Here is a 21,872-nt window from a genome sequence, read left to right as displayed (position 1 = left end):
TGTATCAAAAGTATCAAGTAAGTGAGAAGACAGCCAATAGAATGGGAGAAATATTTGCAAGTCATGTATCTGATAAGGGTCTAGTATCAGAATATATGAAGAGCTCTTATAACTCAATAATAAAAAGACAAACCACCCACTTTAAAAATGGACAAAGGATTGAATGGACATTTCTCCAAAGAAGATATGCAAATGGACAACAAGCTCATGAGAGGATAGATGTTCAGTATCATTAGTCATCAGGGAAATGCAAACCCAAACCACAGTGAGTTACCATATCACATGCACTAGGTTGGCAATAAGAATACCAATAATAAGGAAAATAACAAGTATTCGTGAGGATGTGGAGAATACTTGGAGCCCCCATAGTCTGCTTGTGGAAACGTAAAATGGTCCAGCTGCTGTGCAGAACAATTTGGTGGTTCCTTAAAAAGACAAACATGAATTACCATGTGATCCAGCAAGTATACTCCTAGGTATATACGCCCCCAAATGACAAGTATACAAATATATGTATACACATGTTCATACACACTAGTCACAGCAGCCAGAAAGTGGAAACAACCCATGTGTCTATCAGTGGACAAAAGGAGAAACTGTAGTATGTACATACAGTGGAATATTATTCATCCATAAAGAGGAATGAAGTGCTGATATAAGTTATAATGTGGATGGACTTGAAAACATGTTCAGTGAAATAAGCAAGTGTGTCACATATTGTATGATTGAATTTACACGAAGTGTTCAGAACAGGTAAATCCATAAAGACAAAGGAGATTGGTGGTTCCTTAGGTTTGGGAGGAGGGAGAATGGGGAATAATTGCTTAATGGGTACAGGGTTTCCTTTTGGAGTGGTGAAAATGTTTTGGAACTAGACAGAGGTAGTAGTTGTACAACATTGTGAATGTACTCAATATCACTAAATTATTCACTTTGAAATGGTTAATTTTATGTTATGTGGATTTCAGCTCAAAAAAAAGGTCTACAAAAAATAAAATAAGGCTTTCACAAGCTTTGGTGCTTTAATGATTAGTAGCAATGGGTGCTTGGTAGATACCAGTATTTGAGGACATGATTATTAAGAGTCACTGGTGTGCACCACCATGCCCGGCTAATTTGTTGTATTTTTATTAGAGACGAGGTTTCACCATGTTGGCCAGGCAGGTGTCGAACTCCTAATCTCAGGTGATCCACCTGTCTTGGCCTCCCCAAATGCTGGGATTACATGCGCGAGCCACCATGCCCAGCCAGGAATTTATTTAATTGTGATGTGTGTATCTTAGTTTCTTCATCAGTAAAACTGAGATGGCAATAGTACCTACCTTGTAAGTTGTTGTGGGGATTAGAGATAGTGACTATAAAATGGGTGGTACAAAAATGAATGCACTATAGGTGTTTAAGAAATGATGGCTCTGACCATCAATCTATGGCAACTAAACGCTGGAGCCCACAGGAGAGGCCAGGAGGATGGCAGAAGAGTTCTGTTCTGTGGTTTTCCTGTGATTAATGCAGACTCTGGTTTCTTCTGTATTCATTTCCTTGCCCAGTATTGATCCTCCAGAAGGTGGAGAATGGAGACCTGAGCAACAAGATTCTGAAGATCACTGATTTTGGCCTGGCTCGGGAATGGCACCGAACCACCAAGATGAGTGCAGCAGGGACGTATGCTTGGATGGCACCCGAAGTCATCCGGGCCTCCATGTTTTCCAAAGGCAGTGACGTGTGGAGGTAAGGTCCAGAGGGCCAGGGACAGCATTTCCCAGGTCCATCTTGGTGGCATACACATTTCAAGACTTGGAGAATTGAGGTTACATAGGATCCCAGGCACCCAAAATAGGTCTAAGTGACCTCCCCACACAGTCATCTATGCCAATTCACATGTTGCCAGGGGACAGTTTCTAATGCTTTCATCTACCAAAAAAATCCCTCAAGTGCTATACGCAGGCCACTTTTTGCTGGTGATTGCTCCCTAGGAAAGGCCAGTAGATTCCAGGGGCAACATGTACTCCCATCTTTGCCCTGTAAAATGGGAAGGACACTCAGTCCCTCCTGGAGAGCTTCGCGAGGATCAGCCTGGCTTGCTTAGCAACAGTGCTAGGCTTTCATGGCCGTTACTGCTGAACTTGGGGAGAAGATTAACCCAATGTCTTCACGCTAAGCTCCTAAGCCAATGAATATTCTTTGTGCAGTCTCTTTTTTCTTGATGGCATAAAAATTATCTTTTCCAGTTATCTAGTTAATCTTTTAGTCAAGGCTCTATCTGTTGACATTAATCCAGAAATTGGAAAAAAAAAAAATGGGTCCCAAGTATGTACCCAGAACCGCAGAGCCACAGACTAGAAATGACCAGCCATCCTCCTAGTGAATGTGAGCCCAAAAGGTTGCAAGGAAATAGATCTAAAAATTTTCCCAGCTGAGGAAGGATGAGCAACTACTCAGTCGTCATGGCTGTGGGACAGTAGCATCGCCTTGGTATACAAAAGAAAGGACTAGTTTATCATTATATATCAGTCCATGGAGTTATTATCCTGATGTATTATAAAGTGAGCTTCCGTGTGTGTGTGTGTGTGTGTGTGCGCGCGCGCGCGCATGTATATTTTAAATAATAGTTTTATTGAGCTATTATTCACATACCATAAAGCTAACACTTTGTTCACTTTAGAGTATAGAAGTTGGCTGGATAGTGGCTAATACCTGTAATCCCAGGACTTTGGGAGGCTAAGGTGGAAAGATTTCTTGGGCCCGGGAGTTTGGGACCAGTCGGAGCAGCATAGTGAGACCCCCATCTCTACAAAAAATTGAAAAATTATCCAGGTGTGGTGGCATGCACCTCTAGTCCCAGCTACGTGGGAGGCTGAGACGGAAGGATTACTTAAGGCTGAGAGGTTGAGGCTGCAGTGAGCCGTAATTGCACCACTGCACTTCAGCCTGGGTGAGAGAGTGAGACCCTGTCTCAAGAAGTAAATAAGCATGTAAGTCAATGGTTTTTAGTATATTTAAAAGGTGTTTATGGGTCACCATTGTTATTAGTTTCCTGGGGCTGCTGTAGCAAATTACTATTCCTAGTGGCTTAAAGCAACAGAAGTGCATGCTTTTGTAGTTCTGGAGGCCAGAAGCCTAAAAGCGATGTGGGCAGGGCCACACCCTCCAGAGACTCTAGTGGAGATAATGATTCAAATAAGGATTCTGGGTATTAGGACATGGACATACCTTTTCAGGGCCACCATTCAGCCCATTACAACCACTATCTATTTCCAGAACCTTTTTTTTTTTTTTTGAGATGGAGTCTCACTCTGTTGCCCAGGCTGGAGTACAGTGGCATGATCTTGGCCCACTGCCACCTCTGCCTTCTGGGTTCAAGCGATTCTCCTGCCTCAGCCTCTCAAGTAGCTGGGTTTATAGGCGTGTACCACCACATCCAGCTAATTTTTATATTTTTAGTAGAGATGAGATTTCGCCATGTTGACCAGGCTGGTCTTTAACTCCTGATCTCAAGCAGTCCATCTGTCTTGGCCTCTTAAGGTGCTGGGATTATAGGCGAGCAATTTCCATGCCCGGCCAATTTCCAGAACATTTTTACCACCCAAAAAAGAAGCCCCATATCTATTATCAGTCCTTCCCTAATCCTTCCTCCTTCTACTCCCTAGCAAACACTAATTTACTTTCTATCTTTATGAATTTGCCTATTGTGGATATTTCACATAAATGGAATCATACCATATGTGGTCTTTTGTGACTAGGCTTCTTTCATTTAGCATAATGTTTTCAGTGTTCATCCATGTTGTAATACAAAATTAGCCACGTGTGGTGGCGTATGCCTGTAATCCCAGCTACTCAGGAGGCTGAGGCAGTCTTGAACCCCGGGGGGCAGGAGTTGCAGTGAACTGGGATCATGCCACTGCACTCCAGCCTGGGAAACAAGAGCGAAACTCCATCTCAAAAAAATATATATATATTCATCCATGTTGTAACTTATATCAGAATTTCATTCCTTTTTAAGGCGTAATAATATTCCATTGTATGGATAGACCACATTTGTTTATCCATTCATCAGTTGATGGGCATTTGGGTTGTTTTTGCTTTTTGACTGTTACGAATAATGCTGCTCTGGACACTTGTGTACAACACAAGCTTTTGTCTAAACATAAGTTTTTTGTATAAACGTCAGTTTTCTTGGGTCTATTCCTAGGAGTGAAATTGCTGAATCGTATAGCAGTTCTATGTTTAACTTTTTGAGGAACCACCAAACTTTTTCATCATAGCTATACCATTCTGTTATATTCCCTTTAGCAATGTATGAATAATATTACAATTTCACCACATCTTTTCAATACTTGTTATTGTCTTTTTTTAAAAAAAAAGTTATATCTATCCTTGTGGATATGAAATAGTATTTTATCATAATTTTGATTTGCATTTCACTAAATGACTTGTGATGTTGAGTATCTTTTCATGTACTTATTGACCAATTATATCTCTGAACCTGAAGAAATATCTATTCAAATCCTTTGCCAATTAAAAAATTAGAGTATTTGTTTTTTTATTGTTGAGCTGAAAGAGTCCTGTCTATTCTGTTGTCAGATATATGATTAGCAAATTTTTTTCCATTCTGTAGATTGTTTTTCCACTTTCTTAAGGCTGTTCTTTGCAACAGTGTTTTTAATTTTGATGATGTCTAGTTTATTTTGTCATCTGTGGATTGTGCTTTTGATGTCATATCTAAAAAACATTGCCTAGTTCAAAGTCATGAAGACTTACACACCTGTATTTTTTTCTAAGAGTTTTATAATCTTAGCTCTTACTTTTATGTCTCTGATCCATTTTGACTTAATTTTTGTATGTGGTGTGAGGTAGGGGTCCAACTTTATTATTTTTCATGTGGCTATTCGGTTATCCAGGCCCCATTTATTGGAAAGACTATTTTTTTCCCATCAAATTATTTGTCTGGTCACTTTTATCAATTTACCAGAAATATAAAGGTTTATTTCTAGATTCTCGGTTCTGCTCCATTAATCTATGTCTGTCCTTTTGCCAATACCACCCTTTCTTAATTAGTATGACTTTGTGGTCAGTTTTGAAATTAGGAAATGTGATTCCAATTTTGTTCTTCTTTTTGAAGATTGTTTTGGCCATTTTGAGTCCTTTGCATTTAATGAATCTTAGGATAATTTTGTTAATTTCTATAAAATAGATAGCTGGGATTTTGATAGGAATTGCATCAAATCTGTAGCTTTGTGGGCTATTGACATCTTTCCCCCTCCGCCCCCCAGACAGGGTCTCTGTTGCTTGAGCTGGAGCACAGTGGTGTAATCATGGCTCACCACAGCCTTGACCTCCTGGGCTCAGGTGATCCTCCTGCCTCAGCTTCCTAAGTAGCTGGAGCTACAGGCATGCTCCCCCCTTTTATTTTTATTTTTATTTGTAGAGACAGGGTTTCGCCATGTTGCCCAGGCTAGTCTTGAACTCCTGAGCTCAAGCTGTTCACCTGCCTTGGTCTCCCAAAGTGCTGGGATTAGAGGGGTGAGCTACTGTGCCTGGCCCTATTGACATCTTAGTAAGTCATCCAATTCATGATCATGGGATATCTTTCCATTTATTTAGACCTCCTTTAACTTCTTTCAGTGATGTTTTGTAGTATCTGTATATTGAACCTTATTTTACCGTGCATTAATTACAGGGTGAAGTAGCTAATGAGAAGAAATGAGTTTAACTTTCCTTAAAATATCTGACCTGATCTCATTAAGTTGAGTTGTATGCTGATATTCAACTATTTTTGATATATAAAATCAGCAATTTCATGTTTCAGTTTAACACTTTCATTGCTTGACCATATGCTAATGAGATAAATTAATACATTAATTAAGCTAAGCTGCTGTTACAAAGAGGCCTGCAGATATGGAGGCTTAAATAGGATAGAAGCATATTCTCTTTCAAAAACTAGTCTAGATAGCCCACACTAGCAGGGCAACTGTGCCCCATGAGATCTTTTAGGAACCTAGGTTCTTTTAGATTCCCTCAGTGCATTGACCTTGACCAAATGGTTAAATTGGGTGACTGTTACATGTGTATTACAGTTTTCATAAAAGAGGAAGGAGAACTTACTCATGGCAAGCACAGTTTATCTTTAATTTGGAGACCATCCAGAAGTTGTACACATCTCTGCACACCCCATTGCCTGCACTTGGTTATGTTGGCACACCTGGCTCCAAGGGAGGCAGAAAAATATATGTTCTAGCTAGACAACTGTGTGCCCCACTATGGAAGACAGGAAGGGTGGATTTGAGGGGACAAGCAGCCGCTTTTCACACTCAACTTTCTCTTGCCTTTTTTAATGGAAAACCGTGACTTCTCAGTAGCATGATTGTTTTCTACCTCCAGTATTCCCACTATGTTTCTTTTCCCAGCCTAACCCTGAAATTGCTCAGGTTTTATTGTCGCACACTCCAGAGGTTTCTACTGGTGATGATTTGGACAGAGTTGTGTCATGTATCCAAGCACCTTCCCAGTGGGAAGAGAAAGCACAAATGCCTCATGTAGAGTCTTCTCAGGATGACAGAAATGATAGACAGGGAAGGACAGGGCTATTGCAGAACTTTTTTCTCCACCAAAAGAACAAGGGCAGGACCTTTCAACTTTTACCCTAAGTATTCTTGTTCTAAGACTAACCTCTAGGTCTTGTCCTATAACCATGATCCTAAAAGCAGGCTTGAAGGAAGAGCCTCTGGTGAGAGGAATCTGATGAAATTATTCTTATCTCTAGAGGAAATTGCTTGGAGGTAAACCTCAAATCAGAAGTACTTTGGATGGTGTGTCTTGGATATTGTCACATGGTCTGCCAGCAGGTCTCTAGTTGCTCTAGTCCAGACTTGTTCCCAGGACTTAGACCTCCTGACCCAGTTTGGTTGATGATTGTGGTTTGAAAACATAATTCACCCTGCTCCCTTTCAGCTGTCTTAGCTTCTATGCTGCAGGATTTCCTTCAAGGCACAATTTATAACCCATTAAATGGGCCTTTCATTCCTCCTTCCTCAAGCCTACCCATCTAAGTAGCTCCAAATGGTCTCTCACCTTTAGCAGAGGAAAATGTGTGCCCACTGCTATACATACAGCAATGCTTGTACACTGGTGGCAGTTGTTACCACCTACAAATGCTTAAGGGCTAGGCTCTGTGGTAAATGTTATACATCTTTTATAGTCTTCACAAGAATCCCCCAAAGTAGGGATCATTATTTCCATTTTACAGATGAGGTAACTGGACTCAGACAATTGAAGTCACATGCCTAAGTTCACCCAGGTGGCAGACATAAAGCTATGATTAGAACTAGATAATGTGTGTAGTGACAATCTGTGCTTGTAGTTATGCCACCATCTGTACAGTCTTGTTCCTGCACTTAAGGCAGCCTCTTCTGAATGATCAGCCCACTGTGCCTAGGGCCCAGCAGGGTGTCCCAGAGAAGGCCAGGGCATACCTAGGAACTTAGTACAAAGCTGTTTCCCAAACTGACTTGTACTCACTGACTCATTCAAGAAGTGTTTGTGGAATGCTTGCCCTGTGCCAGGTACTGGCTGAGTCTGAGTGCCCCACACCTCGCTCCTCCTGGAACTCATCCAAAGCTGGGGGCCTCTGTGCCTCTGCTATTCCAGGTGCCCAGGGCCAACTGGTTTGTCTTTCTGCTCTTTTAGTGTGCTTCTAAAGTTCTCCTGCAAATGTTGTGATGGAGGGTGAGATGATAAAGGGCTGGATCCTTAACTGTGTAAGTTCCCCAGTCTGCTTGCATTGGGAACTGCCTCAAGAAGGCTATTGCTGAAATTGTTCCCTTTCTTTGCGCTGTGTGGGTAGAGCAGTGGTTACAGTCAGAGGGTGTCGTCCCACAAGGCCTTCTTGCCTGTTGGATGTGGGATGAGGTGGAGGCATTTTCTTAATCATTTTAAATTTTAAAAATTACAATAGTGGCCATGCATGGTGGGTCATGCCTGTAATCCCAGCACTTTGGGAGGCTGAGGCAGGCGGATCACGAGGTCAGGAGATCAAGACCATCCTGGCTAATGTGGTGAAACCTGGTCTCTACTAAAAATACAGAAAATTAGCCGGGCGTAGTGGTGGGTGCCTGTAATCCCAGCTACTCAGGAGGCTGAGGCAGGAGAATGGCGTGAACCGGAAGGTGGAGCTTGCAGTGAGCCGAGAAAGCGCCACTGCACTCCAGCCTGGGCGACAGAGCGAGACTGTCTCAAAATTACAATAGTAAAATGTTTTCTATAGAAAAAATTTGAAAATATGGATAAATAAGAAAAGACAGGAAAAGAAAATCACCGTGAACTCACTTATAGAGATAATGTATATTGATATTTGGGTGTGTTTACTCCTATTCATGTGCTCTTGGGCCTATCCCTAGTGGGATCTTTCTGTTTTGTAAGTTCCTTTTTGAATGTAATATAGCATGAACATATAATCACATTAATAAATATGTTGTTATGTCAATAAGTTTATCAATGTATATATAACATATATGTTAATATATCATCGTTTTGAATGAGGGTTCAGTTAAGAAGAAGAATTATATGCTACTTTCAATTTACAAAGTGCTTTCACATATATTAGTACAATTATCTTTGTCAAAGATTATTTAACATTCAGTATGGTTCCTAGAATGTGGAATCACAGATAATTACCAAGTGCAAGACATTCCCCAGCCCACCTCATTCAAGGGAGACTGGTCACTTCCTTTCAGAGCATGGACCCTGACCTGACAGTGGCGAGATGGTGCAGGTTACTACAAAATAGGGCTCTGGCCCAGCACAGGCGTGGAGTTGCTGTGCCTTTTGTCAAGAAAGGTGGCTGTCCACTTTTCCTCACTTTGAAAAAACATCAAACACCCCTCCTCCACCTCTGATCCTAGGAAATGGTTGAAGGGATTACCAAGCCTCGGGAGGTGATTAATTATTGACTAAGAGTAAATTCTCTGAGGGTTGAGTTAGGGAGTGAGGACTTTTAGGAAATTACTGGCAGCACTGTGGGATCTGGTGGGTCTGTGTTGCAGGGAGGCACTCGGAGGCAGTGACTTAGCTGAACGAGTTCTTCCAGGCTGCTTGCAAATGGTCTTCAAAGGACTTCTTGACCTTTTAACTTTGGGAGGGCAACTAAGTTGGCTAAACCTGAGGTAAATCACATCCACTTCTACTGCCCACCTCTCCCTGGAGCTCAGATCCATGTAAACTTGTATTTCTCTTGAATTTCTCCAGTCTTTTTTCCTGCCAACAGAATACCAAGTCTTCATTTATATCACCCACCTTCCATTATAAAAATAAAGAGGGACATTGGCAGAGGGAAACTAGTGTAGTCAGCCCCAGAAAGACTTCTTCTCTGAATGCCAGTGTCCCTCAGCAAAGCTCTCACCAACACTGTAGCTCTACATAAGCCTCCTCAGACACATTCTCATTTCAGGCCCTTTCGGAGAAACCACAGGTCTACTAGCCATAGATGGTAATTTCTGGATGAGGGTTAGTTGTTAGTGTTAGTGATTCCTTGTAACTCTTCTGTAGGGTCGGTATTGCTGTCTTTGTTATAGGGATGAGGAAATTAGGTTTGGAGAGGCGACCTTGCTTCTAATGGCACATAGCTGTTAAGTGATAAAACAGGCATTTGACCTGAGTCTGTCTAAATTTTTCTCTGGTAGCATTCTGCCTACTTGGGCAGTAGTTCTAACATTCTTTTTAGCTGTAGAACCTCTAAAGTGGGATAGAATGCAGACAAACAAAGCAACAAGCCCAGAGCTGCCCTGGTTGGAGCCAACGGGGCCAGTCCCAGTCCCATTAACGCCCCCCCCCCACCTCACCGCCCCCCCACTTGCTTCCAGAAGGTCTGAGACACCTTCACAGGACACTTAGAGCTCAGTGTGAAAACTGTCACAGAAGGGATGCAGGGATACAAACAGAACGTGAAACACTCTGTGATCTTTCCAGGTAGTTAGGGCCCAGATACCACTGTCTTTGCCTGGTTGGGAGAAAGGGGTTCTGTGGGACCTTTGGTTTTTATTCTCCAGGATGGAGGTGGGCATTAATTCCAAGAGCAAGCAATGGAGGATAACAGTGGCTTTGACCTAGGAATCTGGTTGGCAGTGCTGAGAGTTCCTGGAGGTCACTTGGTAGAAGCTCCCCAGCATGACCACTACCTGGATAAGTCACATGAAAGGTTTGTCAGGAAGTGTAATAGTGCAATTCTTGATGATGTTTGGGTTTTCCTCTAGAGGACCCAGGGCAGCCTGCAGGACTGTCTGACCATGCACTCACTGCCATACCCACACACCCACTCACTCACACATCTATGAGTGCTTCCTGTGTACCAGAGCTTGGGCTAGGTCCTGAGAATGCAAAGATTAAAAACAATTTTCCCTGGTCTTTAGGAGCCCATAGGCTAGCAGACAAACAACTACAATGCATGGCAGCCCAAACAGGCTGAGTAACATCTGGGGATGTCGGGAAGGCATCGTAAAGTGTCCAATGCTATTCCCATAAGCCTCCAAACTAAAATCCATCTCCTGTCTAGACAATCAAGACCAGCTAGCTACCAGGCGTTTTGGTTTTTCCTGGTAAGATGCATAAAGAAAATGATAGTATTTGAAGTCCTCACTGGGGTAAAGCCATCATCTGATGAATGAATAAATGGTGGGACATTTGAGTTGGATTTTGAAAGATGATTAGAGTTTACCAAGCAGAGAAATGGTAGAAGGTATTCTAGGGGGAAGAAATTGACAATTGGTCTGGGCCCACCATGATGTACTCTGTGTATGCCCTTAGTAAAATGCTCCTAAACATGTCTAAAACTTGCTTTCCTCATGTGCAAAATGTTGATAATACCTATCAGAATTGTAGAGATTCACAGTGATGTTTGTAAAGTGTCTTCGCTGTCTTCACATATAAGGTTTCGTGATAAATAGCTACTGGATTTATTATTATTATTATTACTGTTGATTATTTTGAAACAGAGTCTCACTCTGTCACCCAGGCTAGAGTGCAGTGGTGTGGTCTTGGCTTACTGCAATGTTCGCCTCCTAGATTCAAGTGACCATCCTACCTCAGCCTCCCAAGTAGCTGGGATTACAGGCGTGCACCACCACCACACCTGGCTAACTTTTGTATTTTTAGTGGAGATGGAGTTCCGCCATGTTGGCCAGGCTGGTGTTGAACTCCTAACCTCAAGTGATCTGCCTGCTTTGGCCTCCCAAAGGCTGAATTTACAGTCTGAGATTACAGACGTGAGCCACCACGCCTGTCCTATTATTATTGTTTAAATGAATATGACCTTTGTTACTGGTTGCAAGACTTATTGTTGAGTTTGGTGTTGAAAACATAAGGAGAGCCATTCTTCTAACTATTCATAGCCTTGTGGTTTCTCGTCCTGACTTATTCCTGGAAGGACTGAGTGCTGTGTGATTGTGTCTGTTTCTGATCGTGAATTCACAGAATAATTCTTCCATTAAGCTTTGTACTCCACATTCACTGACTCATCGGACATGAGAAAAGAAGTTCTTTATGTGGACTTGAAAGATAGGGAGGGCACACTGAAGTTCTTGCAGCTGATGCTCTGCTCTGTTCTACCGATGTGGTCTACCCTTGTGAAACTTTTCTCTTTGAATTAGACAAAGATCTCTGTTAAGAACCCACTCACACTGATCTGGGGACAGAAATCTATTCAACCTAGTGGGCATTTAAAGAAATCTTTTATAGGAACAAAATCTGCTTTGAGTGGTTAGCACTCTGCTTTTTTGTAAAGCTAAAAAAAAAATCTGTTAATCCTAGCACTTTGGGGAAAAAAATGTATCTGTGACAAAACTGAAGTTTTCTTAAAACAGAAAAAAAATTATACTTGGGAGGCTACCTCTTCTCCCAGTTTTATTTCTTTAATAATAATGATAACAGGCCAGATGCGGTGGCTCATGCCTATAATCTCAGCACTTTGAGAGGCTGAGGCGGGAGGATCACAGGAGGTCAGGAGTTTCAGAGACCAGCCTGGCCAATGTGGTAAAACCCTGTCTCTACAAAAAATACAAAAATTAGCCAGGCATGGTGGTGCACGCCTGTAATCCCAGCTACTCAGGAGGTGGAGGCAGGAGAATCTCTTGAACCCAGGAAATGGAGGTTGCAGTGAGCCAAGATCGCACCACTGCACTCCAGCCTCAGCGACAGAGCGAAACTCCATCTTAAAAACAAAACAAAACAATAATGATAACGAAAGAGCTATGGCCATTGGGCACTTATTTAAACACTATAGTAGCTCATTTAATTCAACAATAGCCTTGCCAGACTGATAGTGTTATTTGTGCTTTACAGATGAGGAATTAAAGGCTTAAAGAGGTGTAGTGCCTTGCCCAAGGTCATATAGCTAAGGAATTATGGAAGAAAACTTGAAAACCAAGCAAGTATACTTGACTGCGGAGATTTTGCTTTTAGCTAGTAGGCTTTATGGTTTCCCTTTTATATCACATTAGTATTTCTGTTTCATTAGTCTCACTATGTGTTGGGGAGAATGTGGGATGCTCAGAAAAGACTCATGAGCTATTGCAGTGAAGTTGTACCTGAAGTTTATTACATGGCTTCTGTCTTCTTCCTCTCCTTAGCTACGGGGTGCTACTTTGGGAGTTGCTGACTGGTGAGGTGCCCTTTCGAGGCATTGATGGCTTAGCGGTCGCTTATGGAGTGGCCATGAACAAACTCGCCCTTCCTATTCCTTCTACATGCCCAGAGCCTTTTGCCAAACTCATGGAAGGTAAGTAAACCCTGGCCTGAACCAAACTGGAGACACTTTGCCTCTTATAAGCACTGGGTAGAGTTTGGCCAATTCTATGAGATCAGTTACTGAAAGAGGAGATAAAGTTTCAGTCACCTAAGGAGGAATCCTATGGGTGACTGGAAAGGCTTCTTCAAGATGACGTCCACACCCTGCTGCAAGGAGGTCACATCTCCAGGGACTGTAGAGGTGAAATTAGTAACAAAAGCCTGCTATCCAGTATTTAGCATATTATTATGTAATGCAAAATCAGAAAGTACAGTAACTTTTTTTTTTTTTTTTCTTTTTTTTTTTTTGAGACGGAGTCTTGCTCTGTATCCCGGGCTGGACTGCAGTGGCCGGGTCTCAGCTCACTGCAAGCTCCGCCTCCCGGGTTTACGCCATTCTCCTGCCTCAGCCTCCGGAGTAGCTGGGACTACAGGCGCCCGCCACCTCGCCCGGCTAGTTTTTTGTATTTTTAGTAGAGACGGGGTTTCACCGTGTTAGCCAGGATGGTCTTGATCTCCTGACCTCGTGATCCGCCCGTCTCGGCCTCCCAAAGTGCTGGGATTACAGGCTTGAGCCACCGCGCCCGGCCAGTACAGTAACTTTTATGTCAGGACCTCTGAATACCTTAAGAGATGTGAAGAACATCTTCGGAGAAAGAACTCTAAAAGTCATCTAGTCAAACCCCATAATTTTGTAACTAAGGAATCTAAAGCTAAGCGAAGTTGAGTGGATAGGTGGCCGCCCCATTAGGGAGTGGCTGAGCTGGGATTAGATAGAATTCACTTTCCCTGACTCCCACTAGAATGCTTTTCATCCTCGCCTCCTCATCATCCTATTGTGGGTGGGGGAAGGCTAATTCATTTATTTATGGGAAACTGAAGCCCAGGGCATCATTCCCCATTTGTCTATTCTTGAATCAGGTAGTAACATGGTAAATTGTGTTGTGGTGGTGCTTTGCATAAGAAAACTCTTTGGGCTCACTTTTCTTACCCTTAATTAACAGCCAGAATGGAATGAGTACAGAACTGCTGCATTTCATTTCCGTTTTCACTCATTATGGTTGTAATGGTGGGCAGTTTGCTTCACTTCCTGAGCCTTATTTGAGGTTACCTAAATTCTAATCTCTGTTTCTGGAAGAAGTAAGAGGTAGTTTTCTGGGAAGTGAGGCCATGTAATAGCCTAAGTCTTATATGTTTGCCTCTGACCATTCATGCTGTCTGAGTATTCACATGTTCTATTCAGACTGCTGGAATCCTGATCCCCACTCACGACCATCTTTCACGAAAATCCTGGACCAGCTAACCACCATAGAGGAGTCTGGTTTCTTTGAAATGCCCAAGGACTCCTTCCACTGCCTGCAGGATGACTGGAAACACGAGATTCAGGAGATGTTTGACCAACTCAGGGCCAAAGAGAAGGTAAAAAAAAAAAAAAAAAAACGAAAAGAAAAAAGATAAGCATTGAATTAGTAGACCTCACCCACTGGGGCCTCTGGACCAAGTCTGACTGACCACCTTGATTCTAGCATGCCCACCTTCCTGCTTGGTATCTACTTAATTATCCAAACCAGAGAAGAATGCAGTTGGGCAATTGCCAGTGGGATGTCTCACCCTGTCAGCTGGAAATATGAGAGGTTCTGGAAATGTTTCTTGATTCTACAATAGACTTCTAGAGGGAGGTTAACTTGATATAGGCATACTTCAACCTTGAGGATAATTATCAGAACATCCTTCCAGTGTCTTTTGACATCAGAATCAGAAATAGAATATGGGCTAAAAATACCATAGGTCTGAAATCGTGTGGCATTTTTTGTGTTTTTATGAAAAGTATTTCAAGCCCAAACCAACCAGGGAGTTCAGAGACTCCTAGTCTACCAGAGATCTGCCTTTTTGTTTGGTGGCCATTCCCTAAATGGCCCTTTCTGTTCCCCCTTTCTGGACCCCTTGCTGTGTCCCTAGCAGTCAGTGTACACACACAGGTGAAACCAGTTACATGCAGTTATTTTGCTTATATAGGGGCAGGACTAAATCTAAGGGATGTAGCTAGGAGCAAGAGGGAAGTCTTTATAGATTTTGTTAATTTATTTTTTATTTTCTCACTCTGCACTATGGGAATTTGGGAAGTTAATAGCCACATGATAATAATGATAGCTAAAATTGTTTATGGCTTTATGGTTTCCCACTTTTTCCACTAAAAAATTTGATGAGACCTTTTTGTCTGTTTTATCCAGGAGTCCTATGGCTCCTGCCATCAGTGTGTAGGCCAGGTGTTACTATTTTTTCCATCTCAGAGCTTAGGGTCAGCAACTTGCCTGAAGTAACAAGTGGGAAAGCAGAATCTTGAATGTGGGTCTTCTGATTCCAAAAACCTATATTCTTTGTAATATTATATTAGTCTGTTCTCATGCTGCTAATAAAGACATACCCAAGACTGGTTAATTTATAAAGGAAAGAGGTTTAATCAACTCACAGTTCCACAGGGCTGGAGAGGCCTCAGGAAACTTACAATCATGGTGGCAAACAGGTCCTTCTTCACATGGTGGCAGGAAGAAGAGTAAGTGCCCAGCAAAGAGAGAAGCCCCTTATAAAACCATCAGATCTCGTGAGAACTAACTCATTATCACGAGAACAGGATAGGGGAACCACCCCCATGATTCAATTATCTCCACCTGGTCCCTCCCATGACCCGTGGGGATTATGGAAACTACAATTCAAGATGAGATTTAGGTGAGGATACAGCCAAACCTTATCAATGTCATTTTTGTTCTACACAAATGACTTACAAATAATTTCTGGAGCTGATCTGAAGATATTAAACTCTTTTTATGGAACATAGCAATTCTGAACATACTACTGTTTGCCAAGTCAATGAGCATTCTCTAGAAGAATGAAGTGAGCTTACAGTGACTCTTTAGGGACCATGGTGGGTGGACCTGCACTGACTGTTGAGCAGAGTGATTACAAAAGACTGTTCCTCTCCCTAAATACTGTTCCAGCTAGAAGAATCCCAAGAGTTGCTGGCCTTTTTTTTTTTTTTATTGCTGCATCACTGACCCTTGGCCCTTGGTTACTTTCTTTTAATTGATGAAATTATAAAGGTACCAACCAGTCAGAAAAATGAAGGTTGGATTTTGTCAGTAAGTAGTTACTAGGAAATCAAACTCGTTCTTATGATAGCTAACATTTGTAGAGCATGTGCTATGTGCCATATTCATGAATTATCGTATTTAATGAGATAATAATTGTCTGTGTCAATGATGTCAGTGCTGTTAACTCCATATTGCATGTGATGCCCATATTAACTTGTTCAAGGCCACACAGTTAATGGTGGTGAAGCTGGGACCTGAATAGGCAGTTTGTTCCAGAGTTCTTTCTCTTAGCCACCATGCTATGATGTCTCTCTGTTATAAGGCTTGTTGTTTGGTAAGTGAGAGTAAGATGTGCTTTCTCTCTGGAGAGATTATTCTTAACTCATTCTGTTGTGGAAGATGTGATTTGCAAACTGTGCAACACAAATAGGTGATATACAAGTAGGAGATTCAACATGTTTAAGGGTCCTCCAGGTGAATGGTGTCATAGGTGTATATTCCCCAAATATCCTGATTTACCCTATAATTCAGCTAATTCCTCAAGTTGGATCAACCTACTGCTTCTAAGTATTATTGTGAGAATGCATTTGTGTCGTCTGGAGTTTGTGTTCCATTAAAGAGAGAGGCTTAGAGCCAAACCATCCCTTAGACAAGAGCATGGAGGAGATGAGGACTTAGGAAGCTTGAAATTAGCTTTGACTTTTAAACGTTTACACTTAACAGCAAAATCAACCAATCAGGAGTATTTTTTCGGCATCTTCCATGAATTTTTCTTCTCTTGGTAATGAAAACAAAATCACAGGACAGAGAAACAAAGGATTTGGAGGGTGCACAGCAATTAATTTGAGGTTTATTTCATCAAGGAAGAAGTAGTTCAAGTTCAGCTCTCAGGAACTTGTGATAAATTTATGTTCCCATAAAGGATTTCATTCATAAAATTGCACTCTATCTCCTATTATCATTTCTCTTCATTCATTTATTGACTCAGTAGTTATTCAACCACTGAGCACCTACCACATGCTAGACACTTTTCAATGTGCTAATTCTTTTGTCATTTCTTTTCTATTCCTTTGTTGTTGTTGTTGTTGTTTTGAGACAAAGTCTTGCTCTGTCACCCAGGCTGGAGTGCAGTGGCACAATCTCGGCTCACGGCAACCTCTGCCTCCCAGGTTCAAGCAATTCTCCACCTCAGCCTCCCAAGTAGCTGGGATTACAGGTACACGTCACCATGCCCGGCTGATTTTTGTGTTTTTAGTAGACAGGGTTTCACTATGATGGCCAGGCTGGTCTCAGATTCCCAATCTCAGGTGATCCACCCGCCTCGGCCTCCCAAAGTGCTGGGGTTACAGGCCTCCCAAAGTGCTGGGATCACTTTTATGGCTATGTTGACATTCTCCTGGGGATGGAAGACAAGCTGAATGAAGAGTTTGTAGCATCAGAATATGATATTCATTTCTTGATCTCTTTCCTCTCTTCTACTGTTTACCTCCTGCTCAGCTTCCCCAGCATGGGTTCACATGCCTTTTTTCTAGCTCTAGGTTCTCTTTCTACACTATTTTGTTTTAATCCAGAATGGTTACTTACAGTGAGTATTTCATTGAGAAAGTAGGTTTCGACCACAGAAGTGTTGCTGTGGCTCCTTTATTGAAGAAATATCCTGCTTTTTCAGACATGGCTCTTTCCAGGTTCCACTCCACACTCCACTTTAATGCAAGGCCCAGGGTAACCAGCATTAACAGTTTAAATTGTAGGTTTAAAATTTTCGTAGACATGTTTTGTTTTCTTTCCTGTTTTCTCTCCTGTTTCCTGATTCGATATCCCCTCCCCTCTTTCCAGAAATTCAGTGCTGGGCTCACTTCTGAACTCATGAGGAAGGAGAAAAGGGAGGTAGGGAAGAGGTTCTGCCATCTGATGTGGCTCCCGCCTCTGTTCTCAGCGCAGGACAAAAGGGACCGTTCTTGGGTCACAAGGTGAAATTCCAAATGGGGCTTTGTCCCAGTTTCACCCTCCAGCTTTCTGGCTTCAGCTCTCCCCCTAGCAGTGTGACTGACTGTCCTTCAAACTTGCAGGGGCACAGCCTGCTCTGCGGTGGCATCTCCTGTGCTCATTGAACAGTTCATTTCAGTGGAGTGTGTAGAGCAGCAGCCAAATTTGGTTCTAGAGCAAGTACCTGAAAAAGACCTCAGGAAATGTTCTCTTTTTTCCTTGCTATGCTTTCATGATTCTTCCAGAGCAAATCATTGCCCTTTAAGATAAGGTGAAAGTTGAAACCACATACCTCAGTGGATTCATTCCTCACGTGAACATAAAGATTCAGATGACATGCCTCACATAGCTTTTGAGCAGCCACCCTGGAAATATATTTTTATTTGATTGTTAGGTGTTATCTGGAGGATGATTTATGTACCGTGGACACATTTTAAGCTGGATTAAGTTGACTCTGGTTTAAAAAACATCTTTTTGTTTGTTTTTTGTTTTATTATTTTTAATTATACTTTTAAGTTCTGGGGTACATGTGCAGAATGTGCAGTTTTGTTACATAGGTATACATGTGCCATGTGGTTAACTGCACCCATCAACCTGTCGCCTACATTAGGTATTTTTCCTAATGCTCTCCCTCCCTTAGCCCCCCACCCCCCACAGGGTGTGTGACGTTCACCTCCCTATATCCATGTGTTCTCATTGTTCAACTCCCACTTAGTGAGAACATGTGGTGTTTGGTTTTCTGTTCTTGTGTTAGTTTGCTGAGAAGGATAGTTTCCAGCTTCATCCATCTCCCTACAAAGGACATGAACTCGTCCTTTTTTATGGCTGCATAGTATCATGGTGTATATGTGCCACATTTTCTTTATCCAGTCTATCATTGATGGACATTTGGGTTGGTTCCAAGTCTTTGCTATTGTGAATAGTGCCACAATAAACATGCGTGTGCATGTGTCTTTATAGTAGAATGATTTATAATCCTTTGGGTATATACCCAGTAATGGGATTGCTGGGTCAAATGGTATTTCTAGTTCTAGATCCTTGAGGAATTGCCACACTGTCTTCCACAATGGTTAAACTAATTTATACTCCCACCAACAGTGTAAAAGCTTTCCTATTTCTCCACATCCTCTCCAGCATCTGTTGTTTTCTGACTTTTTACTGATCACCATTCTAACTGACGTGAGATAGTATCTCATTGTGGTTTTGACTTGCAATTCTCTCGTGGCCAGTGATGATGAACTTTCTTTCATATGTTTGTTGGCTGCATAAATGTCTTCTTTTGAGAAGTGTCTGTTCATATCCTTCACCCACTTTTTGATGGGGTTGTTTGTTTTTTTCATGTAAATTTGTTTAAGTTCTTTGTAGATTCTGGATATTAGCCCTTTGTCAGATGGATGGATTGCAAAGTTTTCTCCCATTCTGTAGGTTGCCTCTTTACTCTGATGATAGTTTCTTTTGCTGTGCAGAAGCTCTGTAGCTTAATTAGATCCCATTTGTCAATTTTGGCTTTTGTTGCCATTGCGTTTGGTGAAAAAACATCTTTTATATAATAGAAAAAATTTGGCTGGGCGCAGTGGCTCACGCCTGTAATCCTAGCACTTTGAGAGGCTGAGGCAGATGGATCACTTGATGCCAGGAGGGGAAGGGGACCAACATGGTAAAACCTAATCTCTACTAAAAATACAAAAAAATTAGCTAGGTTTGGTGGCGCATGCCTATAATCCCAGCTACTCTGTTGACTGAGACATGAAAATCACTTGAACCAGGGATGCAGAGGTTGCAGTGGGCTGAGATCGTACCATTGCACTCCAGCCTGGGTCTGGGTGACAGAATGAGATTCTGTCTCAAAAAATAGAAAGTAAAGTAGAACCAAGTCTGTAAATAAATACATGATTATATTTTCTAGTCAAACCTATATATATATATTTATTTATTTTATCTCAGGCAATTTTAATGAAGAAGAAAGGAGTAACTAGAAACTCTTAGCCCCCATCTCTAGGGCTTGGCCTGTGGCTTTAGCTTCTCTGGCTGTCCCCTCAGTATGGCTGTTCTGAACCTTCCTTTCCCCACCATTCAAGGTGGTCTGATGTTCATTTACCAGCTATCTAATCCTCTCTCTTCACTGAGCATCATAGGAGAACTCTCCAGGTCACCATGAGCCCTCTGAGGGCTCTCAGGCCTCACCCCAGAGCCCCTCTGCACTGAGCACCCCAGTCTTTTCTCTGATGGTTCTGCTCTTCCTGCAGGAACTTCGCACATGGGAGGAGGAGCTGACACGGGCTGCACTGCAGCAGAAGAACCAGGAGGAACTGCTGCGGCGTCGGGAGCAGGAGCTGGCGGAGCGGGAGATTGACATCCTGGAACGGGAGCTCAACATCATCATCCACCAGCTGTGCCAGGAGAAGCCCCGAGTGAAGAAACGCAAGGGCAAGTTCAGGAAGAGCCGGCTGAAGCTCAAGGATGGCAACCGCATCAGCCTCCCTTCCGGTCAGTGGCCGGGGACCGGCTGAGAAGTGGGAGCAGGGCAAGCAGCTGGTGTGGCAGAGGGTTTATGGGAGCCGGGGACTGAGCTTGGAAACATGACACCCTGGGGCTCAAACTCCAGCCTGTTTGAAATGGGCCATTCTGTTCAGTGGAAAGACTGGCATGCTGAAAATCTACCCGACTCCAGGGAAATTGTTGCACGTGTGTGAACACAGAATATGAAGTAAGGACAACCTGGCAAGGTCCAGGCTGCTAGAAGCCTGGTGGCTCACAGGGGCACATCTCACTTTAGGCAAACCTGGAGAAGGAAGCATGAAGTTGGGGGAAAACATTCCAGGGTATGCATGTGTGAGGCATGAGAAGTTTTGGCTCTGCAAAATAACTTGTCTCAAGGTTTCTTTTTTTTTGTTTTTTGAGACAGAGTTTTGCTTTTGTTGCCCAGGCTGGAGTGCAATGGTGTGATCTCGGCTCACTGCAACCTCCACCTCCCCGGTTCAAGTGATTCTCCTGCCCCAGGCTCGTGAGTAGCTGGGATTACAGGCGCGTGCCACCACGCCCGGCTGATTTTTGTATTTCACCATGTTGGCCAGGCTAGTCTCAAACTCCTGACCTCAAGTGATCCACCCACCTTGGCCTCCTAAAGTGCTGGGATTGCAGGTGTGAGCCACCACACCTGGCTGAGGTTTCTTTAATTAGTCCTCTGAGTACAGTTGAGATTAGGTTTAATGTATGGGAATTTACCTGATAAGATTTACATGTGACCTTTCAGACAGATACATCAGTTGAATAGAGGTGCATTTGTTGTACTTCAGCCTTGGGGAAAATATAAAGAAATATGAAACTATGAATTAGAATCTTTGTGGTGTATAATATATCCATGGAGGGAGCTGAATGCTAAAATGTGTGTTGATGTAGATAAAGGTATTCACTGGGTTCTAAGTCTATAAGGCCCTAGAAAGCAGGCTTATTAGAAGTGTAAGGAACAGGCTGGGCGCAATGGCTCAGGCCTATAATCCCAGCACTTTGGGAGGCCGAGGCTGGTGGATCACCTAAGGCCAGGAGTTTGAGACCAGCCTGACTAACATGGAGATACCCTGTCTCTACTAAAAGTATAAAATTAGCCAGGCATGCCTGTAATGCTAGCTACTCAGGAGGCTGAGGCAGGAGAATTGCTTGAACCCAGGAGGTGGAGGTTGTGGTGAGCTGAGATTGCGCCCTTACATTCCAGCCTGGGCAACAAGAGTGAAACTCCGTCTCAAAAAAAAAGTGTAAGGAACAAAGAAAGAATGGTCTAATAGGGGCAGGAGTAGATGATGTTAAGCACTAGAATGGTGGCTTGATTAAGTACAGATAAGGGAACTCAGCAAGCCATGTTTCCTTGCTGCACATGTGTTTTTCCTTTTCAGACAGCATGGAGTCTTTAAGCACCCCTTGAGCATCTAGCATGTGCCAGCATATTGTTGCATGCTGGGATGCAGATAGAAAAGCTGTAGTTCCCACCTGCAGGGAGATCACAGTCTAATGGGGAGACATAGGTGCAAG

General features: G+C 42.7%; 1 protein-coding gene across 1 annotated transcript in view; it reads left to right on the top strand.

The window, feature by feature from the left end:
* Positions 1 to 21,872, top strand: part of MAP3K9 (mitogen-activated protein kinase kinase kinase 9) — an 88,967-nt gene that overhangs the window by 48,707 nt on the left and 18,388 nt on the right. Inside the window, exons 3-6 of the mRNA XM_007987160.3 lie at positions 1,548 to 1,728; positions 12,615 to 12,763; positions 14,015 to 14,190; positions 20,093 to 20,333. Of these exons, the coding sequence (XP_007985351.2) occupies positions 1,548 to 1,728; positions 12,615 to 12,763; positions 14,015 to 14,190; positions 20,093 to 20,333 (747 nt within the window). The remainder of the gene's footprint in view (positions 1 to 1,547; positions 1,729 to 12,614; positions 12,764 to 14,014; positions 14,191 to 20,092; positions 20,334 to 21,872) is intronic.

Source organism: Chlorocebus sabaeus, chromosome 24 (assembly GCF_047675955.1).
Source record: "Chlorocebus sabaeus isolate Y175 chromosome 24, mChlSab1.0.hap1, whole genome shotgun sequence".
NCBI lineage: Eukaryota > Metazoa > Chordata > Mammalia > Primates > Cercopithecidae > Chlorocebus > Chlorocebus sabaeus.
Note: the sequence above shows the minus strand (reverse complement) of the source record. Positions and strands in the feature narration are given on the sequence as shown.